General features: G+C 46.6%; 2 protein-coding genes and 1 long non-coding RNA gene across 4 annotated transcripts in view; all 3 read right to left on the minus strand.

The window, feature by feature from the left end:
* Positions 1-27,822, minus strand: part of LOC139051705 (uncharacterized) — a 95,491-nt gene that overhangs the window by 35,234 nt on the left and 32,435 nt on the right. For both annotated transcript variants that reach the window (XR_011509503.1, XR_011509504.1), the window contains 4 exons: positions 19,995-20,073; positions 15,824-16,052; positions 6,438-6,516; positions 2,247-2,475 (listed from right to left, as the gene is read on the minus strand). This is a non-coding gene — a long non-coding RNA (uncharacterized lncRNA). The remainder of the gene's footprint in view (positions 1-2,246; positions 2,476-6,437; positions 6,517-15,823; positions 16,053-19,994; positions 20,074-27,822) is intronic.
* On the minus strand, positions 10,180-12,648 carry LOC139051740 (probable ATP-dependent RNA helicase DDX43). Its single transcript, XM_070528727.1, has one exon. It carries the CDS (start codon positions 12,482-12,484, stop codon positions 10,334-10,336), a length of 2,151 nt encoding a protein of 716 aa, XP_070384828.1. The 5' UTR covers positions 12,485-12,648; the 3' UTR covers positions 10,180-10,333.
* Positions 23,731-26,205, minus strand: LOC139051735 (probable ATP-dependent RNA helicase DDX43). The gene has a single exon (XM_070528720.1). The coding sequence runs from the start codon at positions 26,039-26,041 to the stop codon at positions 23,891-23,893; it is 2,151 nt and encodes a 716-aa protein (XP_070384821.1). The 5' UTR covers positions 26,042-26,205; the 3' UTR covers positions 23,731-23,890.

A 27,822-nucleotide genomic window follows, 5' to 3' on the forward strand; every position in this document is an offset into this window, starting at 1 on the left:
TCTGATTATTTCCTTTTTTTCTCAAAACACAATACGTTTACTTTTAAACTCACACGATCAAATTGTCAACCCCTTGTTTTCATTATTATTTTTATACACCTAATTAAACCACCCGATTCTTGGCCAATCCCCCACTGTGGGTATGTGCCACGGCCACTCACGACAAGAACAACAATACCGGTTGCGTACGCTGTGCACGCGCCGTGCTTACCTCGCTGGCTTTGCAGCATGCCTCAGGTGCCCCGTTTTAATCGCCAGGAGACTAAGGAGCCTCTACTGACGTCCATACAAACAAGCCCCTAGTGAGTGAACAGGACGTGCGACTTTATTGGCAGAAGAAAAGCAGTGCACCTTCTCGTACAAGAGCACAAATAAAATTTGCATGTCCAGATGCGCTGAAACCATTATTGCGAGCTCGTAAACTGCACTTTTTCGTCGTCGCACATGGCGATCTGGTAACGAGCGAAAATCAGTAGCGCAAGCAACTTGGGCAGTGCATCACCTGTTCGAATCGACAGATGCAGTAACTTGCACTGCGAAGCAATCGGGTGATGCAAGGCATCTGCTGCCATAACCAGCACAGCGACATGGACTAGTCGGCATTACAGCGTTACTCCTTTCCCACCTGCACGTTTCTTTTTGTTCTTTTGGGGGCCGCTAATGTGTAACTCATACTTGCTGCGCCACATGCTTAATATGGGCATCACGATTTTGCAGCCACTTTTGCGCAGGCCTTTCCTCCAATGTGGCTATCAACTTTGTACACTACTGACCATGTAATCACGTGTGCTGGTCTCCGTTCACGCCACATCACGGCCGATGAAGGCCCACAGGCATAATTTGCCCGTGGCTGCAGCAGGAAAGGTCGAATGGGGTGAGCACCAATTAAGGTGCATGCGAATTGGAAGTCACTGTCGCTGTGTGGACTTCAGGAACAGATGGTTACCTCAGGAGACTGTTGCCCATGCAGCTGCACAGGTCGCCACATCGAAGAAACATAACACGGCGACCATTATCAAATTAGACTCTGCATTCAATCACCGCATAAGATTCAGACAATACACTGTACATTGGCTAAGATCCACATGACAACAACGGGCATTCACGCACTACACGTCGCTTACAGAACATTCAGCTATCCGACTTCAGGCACAGTGCTTGCCTACGTCGCACATGGCGGTCTAGTAACGAGTGACAACCAGCAGCGCAAGCAGATTGGACAGTGCCCCACCCCCCGCAGGGGCGTTATGCGTAAGCAGGCACTTGGTGTGTTGCGACACCACGTACCCGAGCACACGACGGTTGGACCCTCCCGCGCGTAGCCGTGCGTGGCTTAGCTGTGTCTGCGGAAAGGGGGATCCTCGAGGTTGAGCCGATGCTCGGTGTTTGGACCTTAAGGCCCCCCGGCGGAGGCAACACACCTCTTCGGCCTCAGCTTCACATAGACGGCACTTCCAGGCTGACCCACCTGGAGGAAATCGGCAGTCGCCTTTTCCTGTCCTCCTCTCCAATCTTCGTCTTTCTCTCCCACTTTTGCATCTTTCCTGTCTTCTGTTCACTTATTTTACTACCGTATTTCCTGGCGGCAAGGGTTAAGCTGGTGTAATTATCCAACCTTCGGTATTTTATAGTAGGTTATAGTGGCAATGCATGGCTGGCGTCTTGAGGCTTCCAATCTTGTAGCGTCCCCTCGTGTGGCTCGGTGGTGGGTGGCCACCATCGCCGCCGAATTTTCCAATTTTTTATGGCAGAAGCTTTTCCCTCATTACCTGATCGCTCCCTGAAGAGGGGGCGCACCGATGAACAATTCAACTTTTTTATGCAACTGAATGTGTCCTTTCCTAAATACTACGTTGTCCACAGTCAGCACGAAACAAAGACAGTCTGAATGATATCACCGTTTCTTGTAGCTAAATCTATCACTCAAGCAATAGGCCCACGGTATAAAGTTACGAAGATGGGAAGTGGCGATCTTCTACTAGAAGTTCGCGACAAGCCACAGTATGACAAACTCTCAAAACTTGTAGCATTTGGGGACATTCCCGTTTCTGTAGGCCCACACAGGTTGATGAACACAGTGCGCGGTGTCATCTCTGAATATGACCTTCTCGAGCTTACCGAAAGTGAATTATTAGAAGGATGGCAAGAGCAGAACGTCGTCAAGGTACAAAGGATAAAAATAAGGCGAGATGACAAAGAAATACCTACTAGGTACATAATCATCACTTTTGGAACTAGCAACTTACCAGACTCAATAGAAACAGGATACTGCAAACTCCGTGTAAGGCCACACATTCCTAACCCACGCCGATACTTCAAATGTCAGCGGTTCGGGCACGGTTCGCAAAGGTGCCGAGGGCGCACTGCTTGTGCAAAATGTGCATCAAACGAGCACTCGTCCAACACTTGCAATTCCACCATCCGTTGCGCTAACTGTGAAGGGGATCACCCCGCATAATCTTGTTCTTGCCCATCCTGGAAAAAAGAAAAACAAATCGTCGAAATCAAAGTAAAAATGAACCTTTCCTTCCAAGACGCGCGCGAACGCATCTCCATCAATCAATCTAGTCCATCCTACACCGATGCGGTGGCCGGGGGGCAGCGCTACATCCTTCTGCGGCCGCCCAAGTCACACGGAGTGTGACGGCGGTCGCGCCATTAGCCCCCCCCCCCCCACCCCTGCTGGAACAGCCAGCGCTGTACCGGCCCCCACAAAGAAGGACCAGCAGACCCTCGCGCCTGTTGGACCCAAGGCCACTGCGCATGCAGATAGGCCCACCACCCCCGCGGACGTGCCCGCTGCGCGGGCACCATCCACAGCCTCAGACGAGGTGATGGATACAAATACAGTTGGATACAAATACAGATGGATACAAATAGAGAGATTTCGTTTCACGGGGCCTGGAAAGGTCTCGTGAGATAATCTAATCTATATTTCTTAGACACACAGCACAAAACACATACATTATGGATACACAGATATTACAATGGAACGTTAGGGGTTTACTCCACAACATAGACGACATTAAAGAACTGTTAAATAAGTACAATCCAAAGGTGTTGTGTGTGCAAGAAACGCATCTTAATCCTTCACGCACGAACTTTCTCCGGCAGTATGCCCTTTATCGAAAAGACCGCAACGACGCTTTTGCCCCGTCTGGCGGTGTGACAATTATTGTAGATAAGGGTGTTGCTTGCCGAAAACTACAGCTTAAAACAACTCTAGAGGCAGTTGCAGTCCCTGCGGTACTGTTTAATAAACTGATCGCAGTTAGCTCTGTATACATCCCACCGAACTACCAACTTTCGAAAACATAATTTGACAACTTTATCTATGAACTTCCCCAACCCTACATTGTCGTTGGCGATTTTAATGCACACAACACCCTTTGGGGAAGCCGTCGTTGTGATGCCAGAGGACGCTTAGTTGAAAACTTCCTCCTCACTACAGATGCTTGCTTGCTTAATGGGAAAGAACCTACATTTTACAGGATCGCAAAACAAAACATTTTCATCTATCGATTTAAGCATCACATCGAGTTTACTCTTGCCGCATCTGGAGCGGAACGTTATTAAGAATCCCTACGGGAGCGATCATTTCCCCATTGTCGTAAAACTAACAAAAGTTGATGAGTTCTCTCCACATGTCTCCCGGTGGAAAGTCGATTGTGCTGATTGGACACTATACAGGGAGCTGACACATTTGACTTCGAATGACAGCTGTAATCTTTGTATCGAAGATGCAGTGACATATTTCACGGCGTTTATAGTTGATGCGGCGTCAATATGTATCCCCATAACAAATGGATCGCCCTGTAAGCGACGTGTTCCATGGTGGAATGACGACTGCAAGAAAGCGCGTAGAAATTAAAATAATGCTTGGAACAACCTTGGAGACTCTCCAAGTACAGAGAATTTGATCATTTTCAAGAAAATAAAGTCTGAGGGTAGAAGAACGCAGCGCCGTGCCAAAAGGGAAAGCTGGCAAAAATATATTTCAAGCATGAACTTTTATACTGACGAACGAAAAGCCTGAAACTGAGTGAATAAAATCAAAGGTCGGCAAACTCATCCTCTACCATTAGTAAACACACAAGGAAATACTCTTCAGGACAAAGCAGACTCTCTAGGGGCACATTTTGAAAACATTTCTAGCTCATTGCATTACTCCGATGCATTTCTTAGATACCAGCAACAAGCTGAGAGACGGCTTCAGGACCTAAAAGGAAAGAGTACTGAATCCTACAACCGTCCTTTTAATGTGGCGGAATTTCAGGCTGCACTACATAGTTGTAACAAATCAGCTCCTGGAACCGATCGAATAATTTACGAGATGATTCAACACCTACATCCCGAAGCACACAAAACACTCCTTTCTCTTTTTAACGCCATATTCTCTGCCAGCTATATCCCGTCAACCAGGAAGCAAGCAGTCATAACCCCTATTCTGAAAGAGGCCAAGGACCCGTCTTTGGCCAGCAGCTATAGGCCTATAGCCCTAACAAGCTGCCTATGTGTGTTTTTTCAGAAAATTACTAACCGCCGCTTGGTGCATTTTCTTGAAAGTAACAAGGTACTAGATCCCTTGCAGTGTGGCTTCAGGGAACACAGATCCACAACAGATCAACTAGTCCGTATTCAGACAAATATCCTGGATGCTTTGGTGCACAAACAGTTTTCCTTATTAGTATTTATGACATGGAGAAAGCATACAATACTACTTGGCGTTTCGGAATTCTTCGTGATCTAGCTGGAATGGGCATCCGAGGCAACTTGCTAAAGGTGATTCAAAGTTATCTGTGCAACCGCACATTTCATGTTCGTATTGGTAATGTCCTATCTCGTCTATTTACTCAGGAAACAGGTGTGCCACAAGGTTGAGTGCTGAGCTGTACTTTATCCCTTGTAAAAATGAATTCGCTCCATACTATCATACCACGTACAATGTTTTATTCCGTATACGTGGCTGATATCCAAATAGGCTAAAAGTCATGTAATCTTAGTATCTGCGAGCGACAGGTGCAGCTTGGTCTGAATGAGTTGTCTAAGTGGGCAGAAGAGAACGGCTTTAAACTAAACCCTGAAAAAAAGTACATGCATTCTTTTCTCCAATAAGAGAGGGGTAATACCGGAGCCCGTTATTGATCTTAATGGAAAACGGCTATCTGTTAGTCATGAACATAAATTTTTAGGCCTCATTTTAGACTCTAAACTTTTATCACACACCTAAAATATTTGAAAATGAAATGCTCGAGGACAATGAATCTATGAAGCTCTTGTCCCGCACATCTTGGGGAAGTGACAGAGGATGCCCCTTGAGCTTGTACAAGAGCTTTATATGGTCACGCCTTGACTACGGAGCCATTGTGTATAACTCTGCGACGCCTAGTGCTTTGCAGATGCTCGATTCCGTCCTACACTTGGGTATCCGTCTTGCTACTGGTGCGTTCAGGACTAGCCCCATAGAAAGCCTGTATGCTGAACCTAACGAATGGTCCCTACATCTTCAAAGAACATATTTAAGTCTCTCATACACCCGCACAGTGAAATCAGATTTCCATCATCCATGCCATTCAGTTATTTACGACCTGTCTACGGCTAGGCTTTTCCGTAACCGCCCAGGCACTCGACCTCCTCTGTCCCTTCTCTTGGAAGCACTTTCTGAAGAAACGGGCGCGTAAAATTTAGAGAATGTCATAATGGCAACTACGCGGCTTCCACCGCCTTGGGAGTGGAAGACTATAGAATGTGACCTGTCGTTTGCAGAAACATCAAAACGAGCACCTGAGGCACACATACGGTCACATTTTCTTGAGCTTCAGGAGAAATATTCTCGTGCTGAATTTTACACAGATGCCTCTAGGTCTTCTTCTGGTGTTGCTTACGCACCACTAGGACCAGCATTCTTAATATCCGGTACATAGAGCCCATATATATGTATCTTTACAGCGGAAGCATATGCAATACTCTCTGCAGTGAAGCACACCAGGCAAACCAATCTTACTAGGGCTATAGTGTTCACAGACTCATTGAGTGTAGTGCGAGCCCTTAAGAATGTACGTAAACATAAAAACACTGTCTTTAATGAACTGCATACATTGCTATGCTCAGCTTATAGTGCTAAACAAATGATCATTCTATGCTGGGTACCTGGCCACTGTGCCATAAAGGGCAACGAAGCTGCTGACGAGAAAGCTACTTCAGTAGCTTTTAGTGACACGGACATAAACATACCCATCCCAGCCACAGATCTTAAAGCATATTTGCGTCACAAGCTCAAAATCAATTGGCAGAAACAGTGGAATGCTGAGATATCAAATAAACTGCACTTGATAACACCCAAATTAGGATATTGGGTATTGGAGAGAATATCACGATATAACGAAGTGCTCCTTTGCCGATTAAGAATAGGACACACTTACGGCACTCACTCTTACCTCTTGACTGGGGGGTATCCTCCCACTTGTAGTAAGTGTGGCCAAAATCTCGCAGTCGTGCACGTTCTTATTCAATGCCCTGCAATAAAAGCACAGAGGAAGAAGTATTTCATTTCCGCATATCGCGAAAATATTCCTCTTCACCCGAAATTTTTTCACAGCAATGAACCGCTTTTGAATCCGAGACTAGTTTTAGAGTTTTTAGCTGAAACAGACACTCTGGAAATCATTTGGCCAGGAAATTTTAGCTTAAGTATAACAGTCCTGCACTCAAAGGCTTTTTTGAAGCTAAAGTGTGAATGTTATGTTTTATTGCATCATGATTTTAACGAAACTCCATTACTATAGCCCACAGCACTACTTAGCCAGTGTCATTATTTTATCAAGTGTATATTTCACGCCACCCACAGCGACCGATTTTAGGCCTTTTTACAGCCATGTCACATATACCATGAGAAATTCATTGCCTGCATCATTCACAATGCACCGTTAACATAACCTTTGTCATGGTGCTCTTTGGCCATGCCTGGCCCTTGCGCCATAAAACACCACACATCATCATCATCGGCCAGAAAGCCATTCATCCAAAGAAAGATGAGGCAGAGACAGCTTCACTTGGAAAGCTGTAAGGCGGTCTAAAATAATGGCTTTTTTGTTTGGCCAGCACAAGTTCTACGAGTTTGCTTAGAAACTACCGCTACTGTGCAGCAATGGTGTGTCCGGCAGCAGAAAGTGCACCTTCACTTTGAGTAAATGTTGCAGTAAATGGCAAAGCACTCTTACAAAAATTCAGAACAGTAAACAGCAAGCTCTTGTATCTGCCACACAGCCGTATCTGCCATCCTGCCCCTCCCCCTGCGAAGGCATGGACGGCACTGGCGCACTGCCAGTCGGTGCAGTGACTTTGGTCTCCAATTCTTTGCCTAACTATATCGTGAAATGTAAACACGAATGAACACAACTAATGTATAGAACGAATGAACGTGGATTTATAAAAAAAATGGGTGTGCATTCCTTTCATCACGATGACCACCGATCAAGACAATAAATTTGTTCATACGTTTATCCAAATTCCATGTCACCTCTATGTCGCGTGCTACACAGCTTCGCTGGTCATCCACCTTCACAATGTGCAATTGCTCATGATTTTTTTTAGTTATTAAGCTACATGCCAGATATGTCCACACATTTCACTTCACGTTTCAGAAGCACCATTGTTTATACCTTTAAGGAATAGGACGAGGAAGTTCTGCTGTCAATAGACCTTCTCACTCCTGCAAGGCATAAAAAGATACACCGACATTTCGGCAAAGCATGCTGCGCAAAAAGAAATTCATATGTTTGGAGATGGTTGCCCGTAAACCTGCCCCACTCAGTGTCTGCTCTCAATTTATAAACAATCCCAAGCAGCAATTTCTCACAACGTTAGGCAGACACTGAAGCACATTGCACCTTTCTGTTACAGTACAAGAATACTAGCACCATCCATGGCAGCTTGATAGAAGTGCTACCGTTTGGCGAGTGTACTTAGTCACTCAACTGCAGGCAGCGATTGTCCTGCCCACCTCATTTTTTTTAGTAAAGCAACAGCTTTCTTTACCTATTTTCGCTACTTTGGATGGATGGACAATTTCAAACAGTAACCAGTGGCACATATATAGTAATAACCGAAGTTGTCTACTAGCTTGTCCCTCTGGGTATGTGGACAACCTGTGGCTGGCTGGTGTCTGACCTAGTAGACAACTTGGGTCACTGGGTATGTGCCCAGACAGACAACTTCAGCACTGCATGCGTGATACCGGTATGTGGACATTTTTGGCCAATCCTCCGCAATGGATGTGCCAAGGTGACACAAGGAGGATGTAGGCTCAAATACATTGAAGCTAAAGCACCCCATCTGCAACAGAAACCTCCATGTCCAGCACATGCACTTAAACTTAATGCATTGCAATGAAGCTGTAGCCAGCATACTAGTGATAGGGGAGGCTGCAAACCTATCGCTGACTTTAAAATTCATCGTTAGTAATTTCTGTCACAATTTCTTCACTTATTCACACATAGTGTCGATCCTATACAGAATTACAACAGGTGCTTCACAATCGAAGAGAGCGGCACAACTCTCTTCAACACAGGGCGAAAAGTCACTGAAGAATTCCGACTAGCACTATCATCGCACACGCGCTCTAATGATGTGCACAACATACCACATGGCCTTCAAAATTGACACAGCTGCAATTTTTGTATAGAGCTGCTCTTGTGACAAGCATACTTGAAACTTCACTAGGGAAAATTACACAACTCAGCAGTGCTTAAAATAAATGTTGCGGATGTGTGGCAAAAATTGCATTATGAGCCATGAGCTACACACACAAGGCCATTCATAACATAATCATAAACGACACATAGTTACAGCAATTTTATGAGCCCCACAGTCACAAAGGCATTGGGCGGTTCTTTTTTAAGTTACTTCCACTTCAGGGGAAGTCCCCACTATTACGGTCATAGCACAATTTTGTAAACACGTTAAACAGGCATTCTCGATTCACAGTGGCGTATGCACTGAATTTTTACAGAGTTCAACCAAAGCAAAAACAGATGCCAACTAGAAAAAACTAAAGTGCTTGGACATGGCACGCATTCAATGGCCCTTAGTTTGATATGTACTCAAGCATGCCTGCTCATGCCTGTGTAACAGAGATCGAAATACAAAAAGCCGACCTCCCCTCCCAAACATTCCAAGTGCAACTGCTGACTGCTTTGTTCCAGAGGGTCCCAGCTGTCGTGGCAACGAAAGTGTGCATTAGAGCTAAATCCGGTTGACTTCTTTTGCCTATTTTTACGCAGATCCTGTATATGTGGCTACCTACAACGAACAGACCCTGCTTCAACACAACATTGACACTTCAGTCATGGCAACATCAGCCATTGGAGATTTCCCGACAAAAATTTATATATGCATGCACACACAAAAGTGCGGCTGAGCATGGCAATTTGCAACAGCACATGCACAATGAGAGTACAGCACGCGCATTTTGAATGAAACAAATGAAATGTGCGGCAATCCCAGTGCCAAACAGCTGCAACATGCAATAATTGCTTAAGGTAGTAACAAGCACCTTTAGTCATATCGTTCAAAGCATGCCAATGGCACCAACAGCTACTTGTTTGCAAAAATAGGAAAACTACTTTTTCCAAATCAGCAAACATTGTAGTCAAACAGAAAGCAAAAATACGCCTTTAGTTTTGCAGAATGCCTTCACTGATGGGCTAGTCAGTGCAGGTTTACAATAAGGCTTATGGCAAACACGATGACACAAGGCAGCAACAGGACAAGACACATTGTCCCATCTCCTTGTGTAGTGTTTGCACTAAGCCTTCTATGAACCTAGTTTTGTGATGCTAGCCTACAATGTCTCACTGCCACATAAACTGCGTGTGATAGATGCTTGTGTACTCCTGGCTCACACCACCTTGGCATAATTTTGCGAATCATGCCTCATGAGGTGTCTCAAGTTATAGCCAACAGTGCCTTTTCAAAAGGCCTCACCTTCATTCAACACTGCTTTTTCTCTCCTCCATTCACCAAGAAACAGAACGCGCTAACAAAGCGCATGCAACTTGCAAAGTGGCACCTAGAGGTGCAAATGCCGGCAGGCTATGTTGCACATGTCAAGAGGAGGAAGGCAATGTGCTCTTGACTTCATGCTCAGCGTAAGCAAAGCTGCATGCAGGGTCATCAACGGTTCATTTATTTGTCAATCTTTAATACCTTTTTGCAAAAAACAACACCACAAATGAAAAAGTCTTTGCATGGTAGTGTGTAGTCACTGCCACATGATGAACACTTAAAAGTTATTCAAATAACTTTGTCAACCGCATATCAAACTACTGTCCTCTCACCAACGGTTGCGATGGCCACCACCGCAACTGCCACCGCACCAGCCGCCGCCTCGGCCACCGCGGTCTATGCCAAAGCTACGCTCTTCCTCAGCACGGCGTTCCTTCCAAGCATCAAAGCGCTCAGCCATTGAATACAGCTCAGTGGGGACATCTTGGCTGGCTTCCTCGAAGATCTTGATAAGCTCGCCAGCCTGCCTCCAGTCGCCACGAGTTATAAGCGTGACCGCTGTGCCTGTACGCCCAGCTCGACCGGTGCGACCCACGCGATGGACATACTCTTCCACGTTGCGAGGGAAGTCGTAGTTGAAGATGTGTGTCACATCTTCGATGTCCAACCCTCGTGCGGCAACGTCGGTGGCAATCAAGATGCGCACCTTGCCCTCCCGCAGATGGTCGAGTGCTTGCTCGCGGTCGCACTGTTCTCTGGAACCATGGATGGAATCGCAGTTGATGCCGGCCAGGACAAAGTAGCTTGCCAGGTGGTCCACCGTGGCCTTCCTGTCGACAAAGACGATCACTTTGTCTTTGGGCTGCATGGAGTAGAAGAAAGCCAAAAGCTGCTCCCTCTTCTCCTCTTTCTCGCACAGGATGACCCTCTGCGTCACTGTGTGCACTGCGGCGAAGTCCAAGGAGCTGATGAACACCTGGAATGGGTTTGTCATGTACTTCTGGCAAAGACAACGCACACTCTCTGGCCAAGTGGCAGTCATCATGACTGTCTGCCGGTCAGGCCTTATGTCCAGCATCACATTCCGGATCTGTACCTCAAAGCACGTGTCCAGCAAGAGGTCCGCTTCATCCAGGACCAAGAAAGTGACAAAGCTAAGGTCGATTAACCTGTTCATGACGAGGTCATTGAGGCGGCCGGGTGTCGCGATGACTATATCCACGCTAACGTTGACGGTCTGTATCTGCTCTCGCCGACTGCCACCGCCGTAGATACATACACACTTTATCCCTCGGTACTGGTATTTCTTTGCTTCCCGCTCAATCTGCTGTGCAAGCTCGCGTGTCGGAGCTAAAATCAGGCACGACGGTCCTTTCCTCTGCTCCCTTGGAACAGGCTGGCTGTCGATGTGAATCATGGCTGGTAGCAGGAATGCCAGAGTCTTCCCTGTACCTGTCTGTGCGATTCCAATGAGGTCTTGACCTTGCAAAAGGATCGGCCAGGCCTGGCTCTGTATTGGAGATGGCTTCGTGAACTTGTTTTTGTAGATCTGGTCTAAGATTTCTGGATAGCTTGAAAACGCTTCCTCGAAAGTACTCACGGGGTTAGTTGCTACGCCTGCTGGCGGCTCATTTTCTGGACCCAAGTACTTTACAACTATGTTATTGTTGGCTGCCCTGAAGGACGCCGCGTCCACTGCAGACATGGATGTAACCTTACAATCTTCAACGTAAAAATTTTTCCTTGTAGGTGCAAGAGAGGCCCAGCGGTTCTTCGCCTCTTCATCGCTCTTCGCAAGCAGCTTGGCCCAGTCAAGCAAAGGCACTGGTTCTTCGCTTTTGCTGGCGCATGCCGGCTCTTCCGGCTGATGGATGATCGCGTCGATGAGCTCGCGAGCTTTGCGACATGCCTCTTGGGAGCCCCAGAGCTCGATCGTTCTTTCAAAGCAATCTGCGTCGTCTTTCTTGACCGATATCTGGGCGCCACTTGATTCTTCTAGTTTGCGAATCCTGGAACCACCTTTGCCGACGATCCTGGCGGCGTCATTCAATGGCACCTTCATCACTTGAGCACCCGGACGCGAAACATTTGGTCGTCCATAGACGATCGCGTAGATTTGGTCAAGTGCTTTGCGACGTCCCTCTTTTGATCCGCAGATCTCGATCTTGGTGTGACTGCCCTCTTCGTTGTCTTTCTTCACGGAAATCTTCGTGCTACTCGAAACCTGAAGCTCGCGGATCCTGGAACCACCTCTGCCGATGATCCTGGCAACATCGTTGGTTGGCACAGTGATCACGTCGCCAGCCAAAGGGCGCGACGCATTGGTTTCATAGTTCCACGGGCCACGGCCCCTACCAGGCGCTGCGCCGAGGTTGCCTCCTTCGCCGAAACGCCGGCATCCTGAAGTCGGCTGCGATGGCGGAGGAACGTAGTCTTCCTCGATCCACTCGTAATCTCCGTTCTTCGAAGCGGCGTCCATAACAGGGGAAACAGCGTTCTCTGGCCGAACGACGGTCAGCAAGGTACCATAGGCCCACTCAATATAAAACAGACCTGGTGACAACGAAATGTTTCCAGGAAAAAAAAATAACAGCGAGCAGCTAGACAAAAACGGACTGGCTTACAATAATTCGTTTGATGCACTGTCTGGCGAAGCACGTGCTAAGAGCGCGGTCATAGAATAAAGAACCAACATTAGAGAAGGGAAACTGTACCTTCCAAAGTGGTTCGAAAATAAGAAGCGGCAGCGCATGGAACTAAGCAGGGGGCCCGACAGATGGCGCTACTTAAACAAGACGAGGACTTTTTTTTAGTGCAATATCCAATATGCCCGCTTTGTCACTGATTCGTTATCATTGTGCTCATCCCTTACTGCTTCTAGCGATTCTCGCGTCATGAGGCCATTTCAATCATTGGTACCTGGTTACTTGAAAAGCGTGCGTTTGAGTTGGGTGCCTGGTCATAAAGGACTAATCATTAATGAAATTGCAGACTCTCTAGCCAAGGCATCGATAAGTGGCCCGATTCTCCCTTGCTGCCCTTTGACTGCTTATGTTACTGCTGCTAGATTTTGCGGGAGTATCATTATACAGTCAGTAGAAGGCTCCGGCATTACTAACTCTGTGGATTACGGACATCTCCTGCACCCTTGGAACAGATTTTTGCCGAACACGGAAAACAAGTTTCCACCACGAAGCTGCGCTGCCATGTACCTGCATTGAACTTCTACCTCCACAGGTCTAGTCTGGTCCCCTCACCATCATGCTCATTCTGTGGCGAAGTAGAGACAATCGACCATCTCGTGTTGTCTTGCAGACGTTTTTCTATTATAAGAAAAGTACTACTCGAAATCCCGCTTCGCTCTATTGGTCTAACTTTATCAGTGCCTCTGATCCTATCTTTTGGAGCCTCCATTGTTGGGTTCAGCCACAGAAATGTTTGCTAGGCGATCCAAAATTACCTCATTGAGACCAATAGATTTCCATGTTAGATTGATCGTTCTCCCTTTCAACCATAACTTTATTTTATTTCTTATCTATTATGAATTATTATTATTTTATACCCGGTTTTCATCTGATTATTTCCTTTTTTTCTCAAAACACAATACGTTTACTTTTAAACTCACACGATCAAATTGTCAACCCCTTGTTTTCATTATTATTTTTATACACCTAATTAAACCACCCGATTCTTGGCCAATCCCCCACTGTGGGTATGTGCCACGGCCACTCACGACAAGAACAACAATACCGGTTGCGTACGCTGTGCACGCGCCGTGCTTACCTCGCTGGCTTTGCAGCATGCCTCAGGTGCCCCGTTTTAATCGCCAGGAGACTAAGGAGCCTCTACTGACGTCCATACAAACAAGCCCCTAGTGAGTGAACAGGACGTGCGACTTTATTGGCAGAAGAAAAGCAGTGCACCTTCTCGTACAAGAGCACAAATAAAATTTGCATGTCCAGATGCGCTGAAACCATTATTGCGAGCTCGTAAACTGCACTTTTTCGTCGTCGCACATGGCGATCTGGTAACGAGCGAAAATCAGTAGCGCAAGCAACTTGGGCAGTGCATCACCTGTTCGAATCGACAGATGCAGTAACTTGCACTGCGAAGCAATCGAGTGATGCAAGGCATCTGCTGCCATAACCAGCACAGCGACATGGACTAGTCGGCATTACAGCGTTACTCCTTTCCCACCTGCACGTTTCTTTTTGTTCTTTTGGGGGCCGCTAATGTGTAACTCATACTTGCTGCGCCACATGCTTAATATGGGCATCACGATTTTGCAGCCACTTTTGCGCAGGCCTTTCCTCCAATGTGGCTATCAACTTTGTACACTACTGACCATGTAATCACGTGTGCTGGTCTCCGTTCACGCCACATCACGGCCGATGAAGGCCCACAGGCATAATTTGCCCGTGGCTGCAGCAGGAAAGGTCGAATGGGGTGAGCACCAATTAAGGTGCATGCGAATTGGAAGTCACTGTCGCTGTGTGGACTTCAGGAACAGATGGTTACCTCAGGAGACTGTTGCCCATGCAGCTGCACAGGTCGCCACATCGAAGAAACATAACACGGCGACCATTATCAAATTAGACTCTGCATTCAATCACCGCATAAGATTCAGACAATACACTGTACATTGGCTAAGATCCACATGACAACAACGGGCATTCACGCACTACACGTCGCTTACAGAACATTCAGCTATCCGACTTCAGGCACAGTGCTTGCCTACGTCGCACATGGCGGTCTAGTAACGAGTGACAACCAGCAGCGCAAGCAGATTGGACAGTGCCCCACCCCCCGCAGGGGCGTTATGCGTAAGCAGGCACTTGGTGTGTTGCGACACCACGTACCCGAGCACACGACGGTTGGACCCTCCCGCGCGTAGCCGTGCGTGGCTTAGCTGTGTCTGCGGAAAGGGGGATCCTGGAGGTTGAGCCGATGCTCGGTGTTTGGACCTTAAGGCCCCCCGGCGGAGGCAACACACCTCTTCGGCCTCAGCTTCACATAGACGGCACTTCCAGGCTGACCCACCTGGAGGAAATCGGCAGTCGCCTTTTCCTGTCCTCCTCTCCAATCTTCGTCTTTCTCTCCCACTTTTGCATCTTTCCTGTCTTCTGTTCACTTATTTTACTACCGTATTTCCTGGCGGCAAGGGTTAAGCTGGTGTAATTATCCAACCTTCGGTATTTTATAGTAGGTTATAGTGGCAATGCATGGCTGGCGTCTTGAGGCTTCCAATCTTGTAGCGTCCCCTCGTGTGGCTCGGTGGTGGGTGGCCACCATCGCCGCCGAATTTTCCAATTTTTTATGGCAGAAGCTTTTCCCTCATTACCTGATCGCTCCCTGAAGAGGGGGCGCACCGATGAACAATTCAACTTTTTTATGCAACTGAATGTGTCCTTTCCTAAATACTACGTTGTCCACAGTCAGCACGAAACAAAGACAGTCTGAATGATATCACCATTTCTTGTAGCTAAATCTATCACTCAAGCAATAGGCCCACGGTATAAAGTTACGAAGATGGGAAGTGGCGATCTTCTACTAGAAGTTCGCGACAAGCCACAGTATGACAAACTCTCAAAACTTGTAGCATTTGGGGACATTCCCGTTTCTGTAGGCCCACACAGGTTGATGAACACAGTGCGCGGTGTCATCTCTGAATATGACCTTCTCGAGCTTACCGAAAGTGAATTATTAGAAGGATGGCAAGAGCAGAACGTCGTCAAGGTACAAAGGATAAAAATAAGGCGAGATGACAAAGAAATACCTACTAGGTACATAATCATCACTTTTGGAACTAGCAACTTACCAGACTCAATAGAAACAGGATACTGCAAACTCCGTGTAAGGCCACACATTCCTAACCCACGCCGATACTTCAAATGTCAGCGGTTCGGGCACGGTTCGCAAAGGTGCCGAGGGCGCACTGCTTGTGCAAAATGTGCATCAAACGAGCACTCGTCCGACACTTGCAATTCCACCATCCGTTGCGCTAACTGTGAAGGGGATCACCCCGCATAATCTTGTTCTTGCCCATCCTGGAAAAAAGAAAAACAAATCGTCGAAATCAAAGTAAAAATGAACCTTTCCTTCCAAGAGGCGCGCGAACGCATCTCCATCAATCAATCTAGTCCATCCTACACCGATGCGGTGGCCGGGGGGCAGCGCTACATCCTTCTGCGGCCGCCCAAGTCACACGGAGTGTGACGGCGGTCGCGCCATTAGCCCCCCCCCCCCCCACCCCTGCTGGAACAGCCAGCGCTGTACCGGCCCCCACAAAGAAGGACCAGCAGACCCTCGCGCCTGTTGGACCCAAGGCCACTGCGCATGCAGATAGGCCCACCACCCCCGCGGACGTGCCCGCTGCGCGGGCACCATCCACAGCCTCAGACGAGGTGATGGATGCAAATACAAATGGATATAGGAGATTTCGTTTCACGGGGCCTGGAAAGGTCTCGTGAGATAATCTAATCTATATTTCCTAGACACACAGCACAAAACACATACATTATGGATACACAGATATTACAATGGAACGTTAGGGGTTTACTCCACAACATAGACGACATTAAAGAACTGTTAAATAAGTACAATCCAAAGGTGTTGTGTGTGCAAGAAACGCATCTTAATCCTTCACGCACGAACTTTCTCCGGCAGTATGCCCTTTATCGAAAAGACCGCAACGACGCTTTTGCCCCGTCTGGCGGTGTGACAATTATTGTAGATAAGGGTGTTGCTTGCCGAAAACTACAGCTTAAAACAACTCTAGAGGCAGTTGCAGTCCCTGCGGTACTGTTTAATAAACTGATCGCAGTTAGCTCTGTATACATCCCACCGAACTACCAACTTTCGAAAACATAATTTGACAACTTTATCTATGAACTTCCCCATCCCTACATTGTCGTTGGCGATTTTAATGCACACAACATCCTTTGGGGAAGCCGTCGTTGTGATGCCAGAGGACGCTTAGTTGAAAACTTCCTCCTCACTACAGATGCTTGCTTGCTTAATGGGAAAGAACCTACATTTTACAGGATCGCAAAACAAAACATTTTCATCTATCGATTTAAGCATCACATCGAGTTTACTCTTGCCGCATCTGGAGCGGAACGTTATTAAGAATCCCTACGGGAGCGATCATTTCCCCATTGTCATAAAACTAACAAAAGTTGATGAGTTCTCTCCACATGTCTCCCGGTGGAAAGTCGATTGTGCTGATTGGACACTATACAGGGAGCTGACACATTTGACTTCGAATGACAGCTGTAATCTTTGTATCGAAGATGCAGTGACATATTTCACGGCGTTTATAGTTGATGCGGCGTCAATATGTATCCCCATAACAAATGGATCGCCCTGTAAGCGACGTGTTCCATGGTGGAATGACGACTGCAAGAAAGCGCGTAGAAATTAAAATAATGCTTGGAACAACCTTGGAGACTCTCCAAGTACAGAGAATTTGATCATTTTCAAGAAAATAAAGTCTGAGGGTAGAAGAACGCAGCGCCGTGCCAAAAGGGAAAGCTGGCAAAAATATATTTCAAGCATGAACTTTTATACTGACGAACGAAAAGCCTGAAACTGAGTGAATAAAATCAAAGGTCGGCAAACTCATCCTCTACCATTAGTAAACACACAAGGAAATACTCTTCAGGACAAAGCAGACTCTCTAGGGGCACATTTTGAAAACATTTCTAGCTCATTGCATTACTCCGATGCATTTCTTAGATACCAGCAACAAGCTGAGAGACGGCTTCAGGACCTAAAAGGAAAGAGTACTGAATCCTACAACCGTCCTTTTAATGTGGCGGAATTTCAGGCTGCACTACATAGTTGTAACAAATCAGCTCCTGGAACCGATCGAATAATTTACGAGATGATTCAACACCTACATCCCGAAGCACACAAAACACTCCTTTCTCTTTTTAACGCCATATTCTCTGCCAGCTATATCCCGTCAACCAGGAAGCAAGCAGTCATAACCCCTATTCTGAAAGAGGCCAAGGACCCGTCTTTGGCCAGCAGCTATAGGCCTATAGCCCTAACAAGCTGCCTATGTAAGTTTTTTGAGAAAATTATTAACCATCGCTTGGTGCATTTTCTTGAAAGTAACAAGATACTAGATCTTTTGCAGTGTGGCTTCAGGGAACACAGATCCACAACAGATCAATTTGTCCGTATTGAGACAAATATCCGGGATGCCTTGGTGCACAAACAGTTTTCCTTATCAGTATTTATGACATGGAGAAAGCATACAATACTACTTGGCGTTTCGGAATTCGTCGTGATCTAGCTGGAATGGGCATCCGAGGCAACTTGCTAAAGGTGATTCAAAGTTATCTGTGCAACCGCACATTTCATGTTCGTATTGGTAATGTCCTATCTCGTCTATTTACTCAGGAAACAGGTGTGCCACAAGGTTGAGTGCTGAGCTGTACTTTATCCCTTGTAAAAATGAATTCGCTCCATACTATCATACCACGTACAATGTTTTATTCCGTATACGTGGCTGATATCCAAATAGGTTAAAAGTCATGTAATCTTAGTATCTGCGAGCGACAGGTGCAGCTTGGTCTGAATGAGTTGTCTAAGTGGGCAGAAGAGAACGGCTTTAAACTAAACCCTGAAAAAAAGTACATGCATTCTTTTCTCCAATAAGAGAGGGGTAATACCGGAGCCCGTTATTGATCTTAATGGAAAACGGCTATCTGTTAGTCATGAACATAAATTTTTAGGCCTCATTTTAGACTCTAAACTTTTATCACACACCTAAAATATTTGAAAATGAAATGCTCGAGGACAATGAATCTATGAAGCTCTTGTCCCGCACATCTTGGGGAAGTGACAGAGGATGCCCCTTGAGCTTGTACAAGAGCTTTATATGGTCACGCCTTGACTACGGAGCCATTGTGTATAACTCTGCGACGCCTAGTGCTTTGAAGATGCTCGATTCCGTCCTACACTTGGGTATCCGTCTTGCTACTGGTGCGTTCAGGACTAGCCCCATAGAAAGCCTGTATGCTGAACCTAACGAATGGTCCCTACATCTTCAAAGAACATATTTAAGTCTCTCATACACCCGCACAGTGAAATCAGATTTCCATCATCCATGCCATTCAGTTATTTACGACCTGTCTACGGCTAGGCTTTTCCGTAACCGCCCAGGCACTCGACCTCCTCTGTCCCTTCTCTTGGAAGCACTTTCTGAAGAAACGGGCGCGTAAAATTTAGAGAATGTCATAATGGCAACTACGCGGCTTCCACCGCCTTGGGAGTGGAAGACTATAGAATGTGACCTGTCGTTTGCAGAAACATCAAAACGAGCACCTGAGGCACACATACGGTCACATTTTCTTGAGCTTCAGGAGAAATATTCTCGTGCTGAATTTTACACAGATGCCTCTAGGTCTTCTTCTGGTGTTGCTTACGCACCACTAGGACCAGCATTCTTAATATCCGGTACATAGAGCCCATATATATGTATCTTTACAGCGGAAGCATATGCAATACTCTCTGCAGTGAAGCACACCAGGCAAACCAATCTTACTAGGGCTATAGTGTTCACAGACTCATTGAGTGTAGTGCGAGCCCTTAAGAATGTACGTAAACATAAAAACACTGTCTTTAATGAACTGCATACATTGCTATGCTCAGCTTATAGTGCTAAACAAATGATCATTCTATGCTGGGTACCTGGCCACTGTGCCATAAAGGGCAACGAAGCTGCTGACGAGAAAGCTACTTCAGTAGCTTTTAGTGACACGGACATAAACATACCCATCCCAGCCACAGATCTTAAAGCATATTTGCGTCACAAGCTCAAAATCAATTGGCAGAAACAGTGGAATGCTGAGATATCAAATAAACTGCACTTGATAACACCCAAATTAGGATATTGGGTATTGGAGAGAATATCACGATATAACGAAGTGCTCCTTTGCCGATTAAGAATAGGACACACTTACGGCACTCACTCTTACCTCTTGACTGGGGGGTATCCTCCCACTTGTAGTAAGTGCGGCCAAAATCTCGCAGTCGTGCACGTTCTTATTCAATGCCCTGCAATAAAAGCACAGAGGAAGAAGTATTTCATTTCCGCATATCGCGAAAATATTCCTCTTCACCCGAAATTTTTTCACAGCAATGAACCGCTTTTGAATCCGAGACTAGTTTTAGAGTTTTTAGCTGAAACAGACACTCTGGAAATCATTTGGCCAGGAAATTTTAGCTTAAGTATAACAGTCCTGCACTCAAAGGCTTTTTTGAAGCTAAAGTGTGAATGTTATGTTTTATTGCATCATGATTTTAACGAAACTCCATTACTATAGCCCACAGCACTACTTAGCCAGTGTCATTATTTTATCAAGTGTATATTTCACGCCACCCACAGCGACCGATTTTAGGCCTTTTTACAGCCATGTCACATATACCATGAGAAATTCATTGCCTGCATCATTCACAATGCACCGTTAACATAACCTTTGTCATGGTGCTCTTTGGCCATGCCTGGCCCTTGCGCCATAAAACACCACACATCATCATCATCGGCCAGAAAGCCATTCATCCAAAGAAAGATGAGGCAGAGACAGCTTCACTTGGAAAGCTGTAAGGCGGTCTAAAATAATGGCTTTTTTGTTTGGCCAGCACAAGTTCTACGAGTTTGCTTAGAAACTACCGCTACTGTGCAGCAATGGTGTGTCCGGCAGCAGAAAGTGCACCTTCACTTTGAGTAAATGTTGCAGTAAATGGCAAAGCACTCTTACAAAAATTCAGAACAGTAAACAGCAAGCTCTTGTATCTGCCACACAGCCGTATCTGCCATCCTGCCCCTCCCCCTGCGAAGGCATGGACGGCACTGGCGCACTGCCAGTCGGTGCAGTGACTTTGGTCTCCAATTCTTTGCCTAACTATATCGTGAAATGTAAACACGAATGAACACAACTAATGTATAGAACGAATGAACGTGGATTTATAAAAAAAATGGGTGTGCATTCCTTTCATCACGATGACCACCGATCAAGACAATAAATTTGTTCATACGTTTATCCAAATTCCATGTCACCTCTATGTCGCGTGCTACACAGCTTCGCTGGTCATCCACCTTCACAATGTGCAATTGCTCATGATTTTTTTTAGTTATTAAGCTACATGCCAGATATGTCCACACATTTCACTTCACGTTTCAGAAGCACCATTGTTTATACCTTTAAGGAATAGGACGAGGAAGTTCTGCTGTCAATAGACCTTCTCACTCCTGCAAGGCATAAAAAGATACACCGACATTTCGGCAAAGCATGCTGCGCAAAAAGAAATTCATATGTTTGGAGATGGTTGCCCGTAAACCTGCCCCACTCAGTGTCTGCTCTCAATTTATAAACAATCCCAAGCAGCAATTTCTCACAACGTTAGGCAGACACTGAAGCACATTGCACCTTTCTGTTACAGTACAAGAATACTAGCACCATCCATGGCAGCTTGATAGAAGTGCTACCGTTTGGCGAGTGTACTTAGTCACTCAACTGCAGGCAGCGATTGTCCTGCCCACCTCATTTTTTTTAGTAAAGCAACAGCTTTCTTTACCTATTTTCGCTACTTTGGATGGATGGACAATTTCAAACAGTAACCAGTGGCACATATATAGTAATAACCGAAGTTGTCTACTAGCTTGTCCCTCTGGGTATGTGGACAACCTGTGGCTGGCTGGTGTCTGACCTAGTAGACAACTTGGGTCACTGGGTATGTGCCCAGACAGACAACTTCAGCACTGCATGCGTGATACCGGTATGTGGACATTTTTGGCCAATCCTCCGCAATGGATGTGCCAAGGTGACACAAGGAGGATGTAGGCTCAAATACATTGAAGCTAAAGCACCCCATCTGCAACAGAAACCTCCATGTCCAGCACATGCACTTAAACTTAATGCATTGCAATGAAGCTGTAGCCAGCATACTAGTGATAGGGGAGGCTGCAAACCTATCGCTGACTTTAAAATTCATCGTTAGTAATTTCTGTCACAATTTCTTCACTTATTCACACATAGTGTCGATCCTATACAGAATTACAACAGGTGCTTCACAATCGAAGAGAGCGGCACAACTCTCTTCAACACAGGGCGAAAAGTCACTGAAGAATTCCGACTAGCACTATCATCGCACACGCGCTCTAATGATGTGCACAACATACCACATGGCCTTCAAAATTGACACAGCTGCAATTTTTGTATAGAGCTGCTCTTGTGACAAGCATACTTGAAACTTCACTAGGGAAAATTACACAACTCAGCAGTGCTTAAAATAAATGTTGCGGATGTGTGGCAAAAATTGCATTATGAGCCATGAGCTACACACACAAGGCCATTCATAACATAATCATAAACGACACATAGTTACAGCAATTTTATGAGCCCCACAGTCACAAAGGCATTGGGCGGTTCTTTTTTAAGTTACTTCCACTTCAGGGGAAGTCCCCACTATTACGGTCATAGCACAATTTTGTAAACACGTTAAACAGGCATTCTCGATTCACAGTGGCGTATGCACTGAATTTTTACAGAGTTCAACCAAAGCAAAAACAGATGCCAACTAGAAAAAACTAAAGTGCTTGGACATGGCACGCATTCAATGGCCCTTAGTTTGATATGTACTCAAGCATGCCTGCTCATGCCTGTGTAACAGAGATCGAAATACAAAAAGCCGACCTCCCCTCCCAAACATTCCAAGTGCAACTGCTGACTGCTTTGTTCCAGAGGGTCCCAGCTGTCGTGGCAACGAAAGTGTGCATTAGAGCTAAATCCGGTTGACTTCTTTTGCCTATTTTTACGCAGATCCTGTATATGTGGCTACCTACAACGAACAGACCCTGCTTCAACACAACATTGACACTTCAGTCATGGCAACATCAGCCATTGGAGATTTCCCGACAAAAATTTATATATGCATGCACACACAAAAGTGCGGCTGAGCATGGCAATTTGCAACAGCACATGCACAATGAGAGTACAGCACGCGCATTTTGAATGAAACAAATGAAATGTGCGGCAATCCCAGTGCCAAACAGCTGCAACATGCAATAATTGCTTAAGGTAGTAACAAGCACCTTTAGTCATATCGTTCAAAGCATGCCAATGGCACCAACAGCTACTTGTTTGCAAAAATAGGAAAACTACTTTTTCCAAATCAGCAAACATTGTAGTCAAACAGAAAGCAAAAATACGCCTTTAGTTTTGCAGAATGCCTTCACTGATGGGCTAGTCAGTGCAGGTTTACAATAAGGCTTATGGCAAACACGATGACACAAGGCAGCAACAGGACAAGACACATTGTCCCATCTCCTTGTGTAGTGTTTGCACTAAGCCTTCTATGAACCTAGTTTTGTGATGCTAGCCTACAATGTCTCACTGCCACATAAACTGCGTGTGATAGATGCTTGTGTACTCCTGGCTCACACCACCTTGGCATAATTTTGCGAATCATGCCTCATGAGGTGTCTCAAGTTATAGCCAACAGTGCCTTTTCAAAAGGCCTCACCTTCATTCAACACTGCTTTTTCTCTCCTCCATTCACCAAGAAACAGAACGCGCTAACAAAGCGCATGCAACTTGCAAAGTGGCACCTAGAGGTGCAAATGCCGGCAGGCTATGTTGCACATGTCAAGAGGAGGAAGGCAATGTGCTCTTGACTTCATGCTCAGCGTAAGCAAAGCTGCATGCAGGGTCATCAACGGTTCATTTATTTGTCAATCTTTAATACCTTTTTGCAAAAAACAACACCACAAATGAAAAAGTCTTTGCATGGTAGTGTGTAGTCACTGCCACATGATGAACACTTAAAAGTTATTCAAATAACTTTGTCAACCGCATATCAAACTACTGTCCTCTCACCAACGGTTGCGATGGCCACCACCCCAACTGCCACCGCACCAGCCGCCGCCTCGGCCACCGCGGTCTATGCCAAAGCTACGCTCTTCCTCAGCACGGCGTTCCTTCCAAGCATCAAAGCGCTCAGCCATTGAATACAGCTCAGTGGGGACATCTTGGCTGGCTTCCTCGAAGATCTTGATAAGCTCGCCAGCCTGCCTCCAGTCGCCACGAGTTATAAGCGTGACCGCTGTGCCTGTACGCCCAGCTCGACCGGTGCGACCCACGCGATGGACATACTCTTCCACGTTGCGAGGGAAGTCGTAGTTGAAGATGTGTGTCACATCTTCGATGTCCAACCCTCGTGCGGCAACGTCGGTGGCAATCAAGATGCGCACCTTGCCCTCCCGCAGATGGTCGAGTGCTTGCTCGCGGTCGCACTGTTCTCTGGAACCATGGATGGAATCGCAGTTGATGCCGGCCAGGACAAAGTAGCTTGCCAGGTGGTCCACCGTGGCCTTCCTGTCGACAAAGACGATCACTTTGTCTTTGGGCTGCATGGAGTAGAAGAAAGCCAAAAGCTGCTCCCTCTTCTCCTCTTTCTCGCACAGGATGACCCTCTGCGTCACTGTGTGCACTGCGGCGAAGTCCAAGGAGCTGATGAACACCTGGAATGGGTTTGTCATGTACTTCTGGCAAAGACAACGCACACTCTCTGGCCAAGTGGCAGTCATCATGACTGTCTGCCGGTCAGGCCTTATGTCCAGCATCACATTCCGGATCTGTACCTCAAAGCACGTGTCCAGCAAGAGGTCCGCTTCATCCAGGACCAAGAAAGTGACAAAGCTAAGGTCGATTAACCTGTTCATGACGAGGTCATTGAGGCGGCCGGGTGTCGCGATGACTATATCCACGCTAACGTTGACGGTCTGTATCTGCTCTCGCCGACTGCCACCGCCGTAGATACATACACACTTTATCCCTCGGTACTGGTATTTCTTTGCTTCCCGCTCAATCTGCTGTGCAAGCTCGCGTGTCGGAGCTAAAATCAGGCACGACGGTCCTTTCCTCTGCTCCCTTGGAACAGGCTGGCTGTCGATGTGAATCATGGCTGGTAGCAGGAATGCCAGAGTCTTCCCTGTACCTGTCTGTGCGATTCCAATGAGGTCTTGACCTTGCAAAAGGATCGGCCAGGCCTGGCTCTGTATTGGAGATGGCTTCGTGAACTTGTTTTTGTAGATCTGGTCTAAGATTTCTGGATAGCTTGAAAACGCTTCCTCGAAAGTACTCACGGGGTTAGTTGCTACGCCTGCTGGCGGCTCATTTCCTGGACCCAAGTACTTTACAACTATATTATTGTTGGCTGCCCTGAAGGACGCCGCGTCCACTGCAGATATGGATGTAACCTTACAATCTTCAACGTAAAAATTTTTCCTTGTAGGTGCAAGAGAGGCCCAGCGGTTCTTCGCCTCTTCATCGCTCTTCGCAAGCAGCTTGGCCCAGTCAAGCAAAGGCACTGGTTCTTCACTTTTGCTGGCGCATGCCGGCTCTTCCGGCTGATGGATGATCGCGTCGATGAGCTCGCGAGCTTTGCGACATGCCTCTTGGGAGCCCCAGAGCTCGATCGTTCTTTCAAAGCAATCTGCGTCGTCTTTCTTGACCGATATCTGTGCGCCACTTGATTCTTCTAGTTTGCGAATCCTGCAACCACCTTTGCCGACGATCCTGGCGGCGTCATTCAATGGCACCTTCATCACTTGAGCACCCGGACGCGAAACATTTGGTCGTCCATAGACGATCGCGTAGATTTGGTCAAGTGCTTTGCGACGTCCCTCTTTTGATCCGCAGATCTCGATCTTGGTGTGACTGCCCTCTTCGTTGTCTTTCTTCACGGAAATCTTCGTGCTACTCGAAACCTGAAGCTCGCGGATCCTGGAACCACCTCTGCCGATGATCCTGGCAACATCGTTGGTTGGCACAGTGATCACGTCGCCAGCCAAAGGGCGCGACGCATTGGTTTCATAGTTCCACGGGCCACGGCCCCTACCAGGCGCTGCGCCGAGGTTGCCTCCTTCGCCGAAACGCCGGCATCCTGAAGTCGGCTGCGATGGCGGAGGAACGTAGTCTTCCTCGATCCACTCGTAATCTCCGTTCTTCGAAGCGGCGTCCATAACAGGGGAAACAGCGTTCTCTGGCCGAACGACGGTCAGCAAGGTACCATAGGCCCACTCAATATAAAACAGACCTGGTGACAACGAAATGTTTCCAGGAAAAAAAAATAACAGCGAGCAGCTAGACAAAAACGGACTGGCTTACAATAATTCGTTTGATGCACTGTCTGGCGAAGCACGTGCTAAGAGCGCGGTCATAGAATAAAGAACCAACATTAGAGAAGGGAAACTGTACCTTCCAAAGTGGTTCGAAAATAAGAAGCGGCAGCGCATGGAACTAAGCAGGGGGCCCGACAGATGGCGCTACTTAAACAAGACGAGGACTTTTTTTTTTAGTGCAATATCCAATATGCCCGCTTTGTCACCGATTCGTTATCATTGAGCTCATCCCTTACTGCTTCTAGCGATTCTCGCGTCATGAGGCCATTTCAATCATTGGTACCTGGTTACTTGAAAAGCGTGCGTTTGAGTTGGGTGCCTGGTCATAAAGGACTAATCATTAATGAAATTGCAGACTCTCTAGCCAAGGCATCGATAAGTGGCCCGATTCTCCCTTGCTGCCCTTTGACTGCTTATGTTACTGCTGCTAGATTTTGCGGGAGTATCATTATACAGTCAGTAGAAGGCTCCGGCATTACTAACTCTGTGGATTACGGACATCTCCTGCACCCTTGGAACAGATTTTTGCCGAACACGGAAAAGTTTCCACCACGAAGCTGCGCTGCCATGTACCTGCATTGAACTTCTACCTCCACAGGTCTAGTCTGGTCCCCTCACCATCATGCTCATTCTGTGGCGAAGTAGAGACAATCGACCATCTCGTGTTGTCTTGCAGACGTTTTTCTATTATAAGAAAAGTACTACTCGAAATCCCGCTTCGCTCTATTGGTCTAACTTTATCAGTGCCTCTGATCCTATCTTTTGGAGCCTCCATTGTTGGGTTCAGCCACAGAAATGTTTGCTAGGCGATCCAAAATTACCTCATTGAGACCAATAGATTTCCATGTTAGATTGATCGTTCTCCCTTTCAACCATAACTTTATTTTATTTCTTATCTATTATGAATTATTATTATTTTATACCCGGTTTTCATCTGATTATTTCCTTTTTTTCTCAAAACACAATACGTTTACTTTTAAACTCACACGATCAAATTGTCAACCCCTTGTTTTCATTATTATTTTTATACACCTAATTAAACCACCCGATTCTTGGCCAATCCCCCACTGTGGGTATGTGCCACGGCCACTCACGACAAGAACAACAATACCGGTTGCGTACGCTGTGCACGCGCCGTGCTTACCTCGCTGGCTTTGCAGCATGCCTCAGGTGCCCCGTTTTAATCGCCAGGAGACTAAGGAGCCTCTACTGACGTCCATACAAACAAGCCCCTAGTGAGTGAACAGGACGTGCGACTTTATTGGCAGAAGAAAAGCAGTGCACCTTCTCGTACAAGAGCACAAATAAAATTTGCATGTCCAGATGCGCTGAAACCATTATTGCGAGCTCGTAAACTGCACTTTTTCGTCGTCGCACATGGCGATCTGGTAACGAGCGAAAATCAGTAGCGCAAGCAACTTGGGCAGTGCATCACCTGTTCGAATCGACAGATGCAGTAACTTGCACTGCGAAGCAATCGAGTGATGCAAGGCATCTGCTGCCATAACCAGCACAGCGACATGGACTAGTCGGCATTACAGCGTTACTCCTTTCCCACCTGCACGTTTCTTTTTGTTCTTTTGGGGGCCGCTAATGTGTAACTCATACTTGCTGCGCCACAT

The sequence above is a fragment of the Dermacentor albipictus genome, unplaced genomic scaffold (genome assembly GCF_038994185.2).
Source record: "Dermacentor albipictus isolate Rhodes 1998 colony unplaced genomic scaffold, USDA_Dalb.pri_finalv2 scaffold_14, whole genome shotgun sequence".
Classification (NCBI taxonomy): domain Eukaryota; kingdom Metazoa; phylum Arthropoda; class Arachnida; order Ixodida; family Ixodidae; genus Dermacentor; species Dermacentor albipictus.

Coding starts and splice junctions, on each gene's coding strand:
- LOC139051735 (XM_070528720.1), bottom strand. CDS start 26,041: ATGGACGCCGCTTCGAAGAACGGAGATTACGAGTGGATCGAGGAAGAC.
- LOC139051740 (XM_070528727.1), bottom strand. CDS start 12,484: ATGGACGCCGCTTCGAAGAACGGAGATTACGAGTGGATCGAGGAAGAC.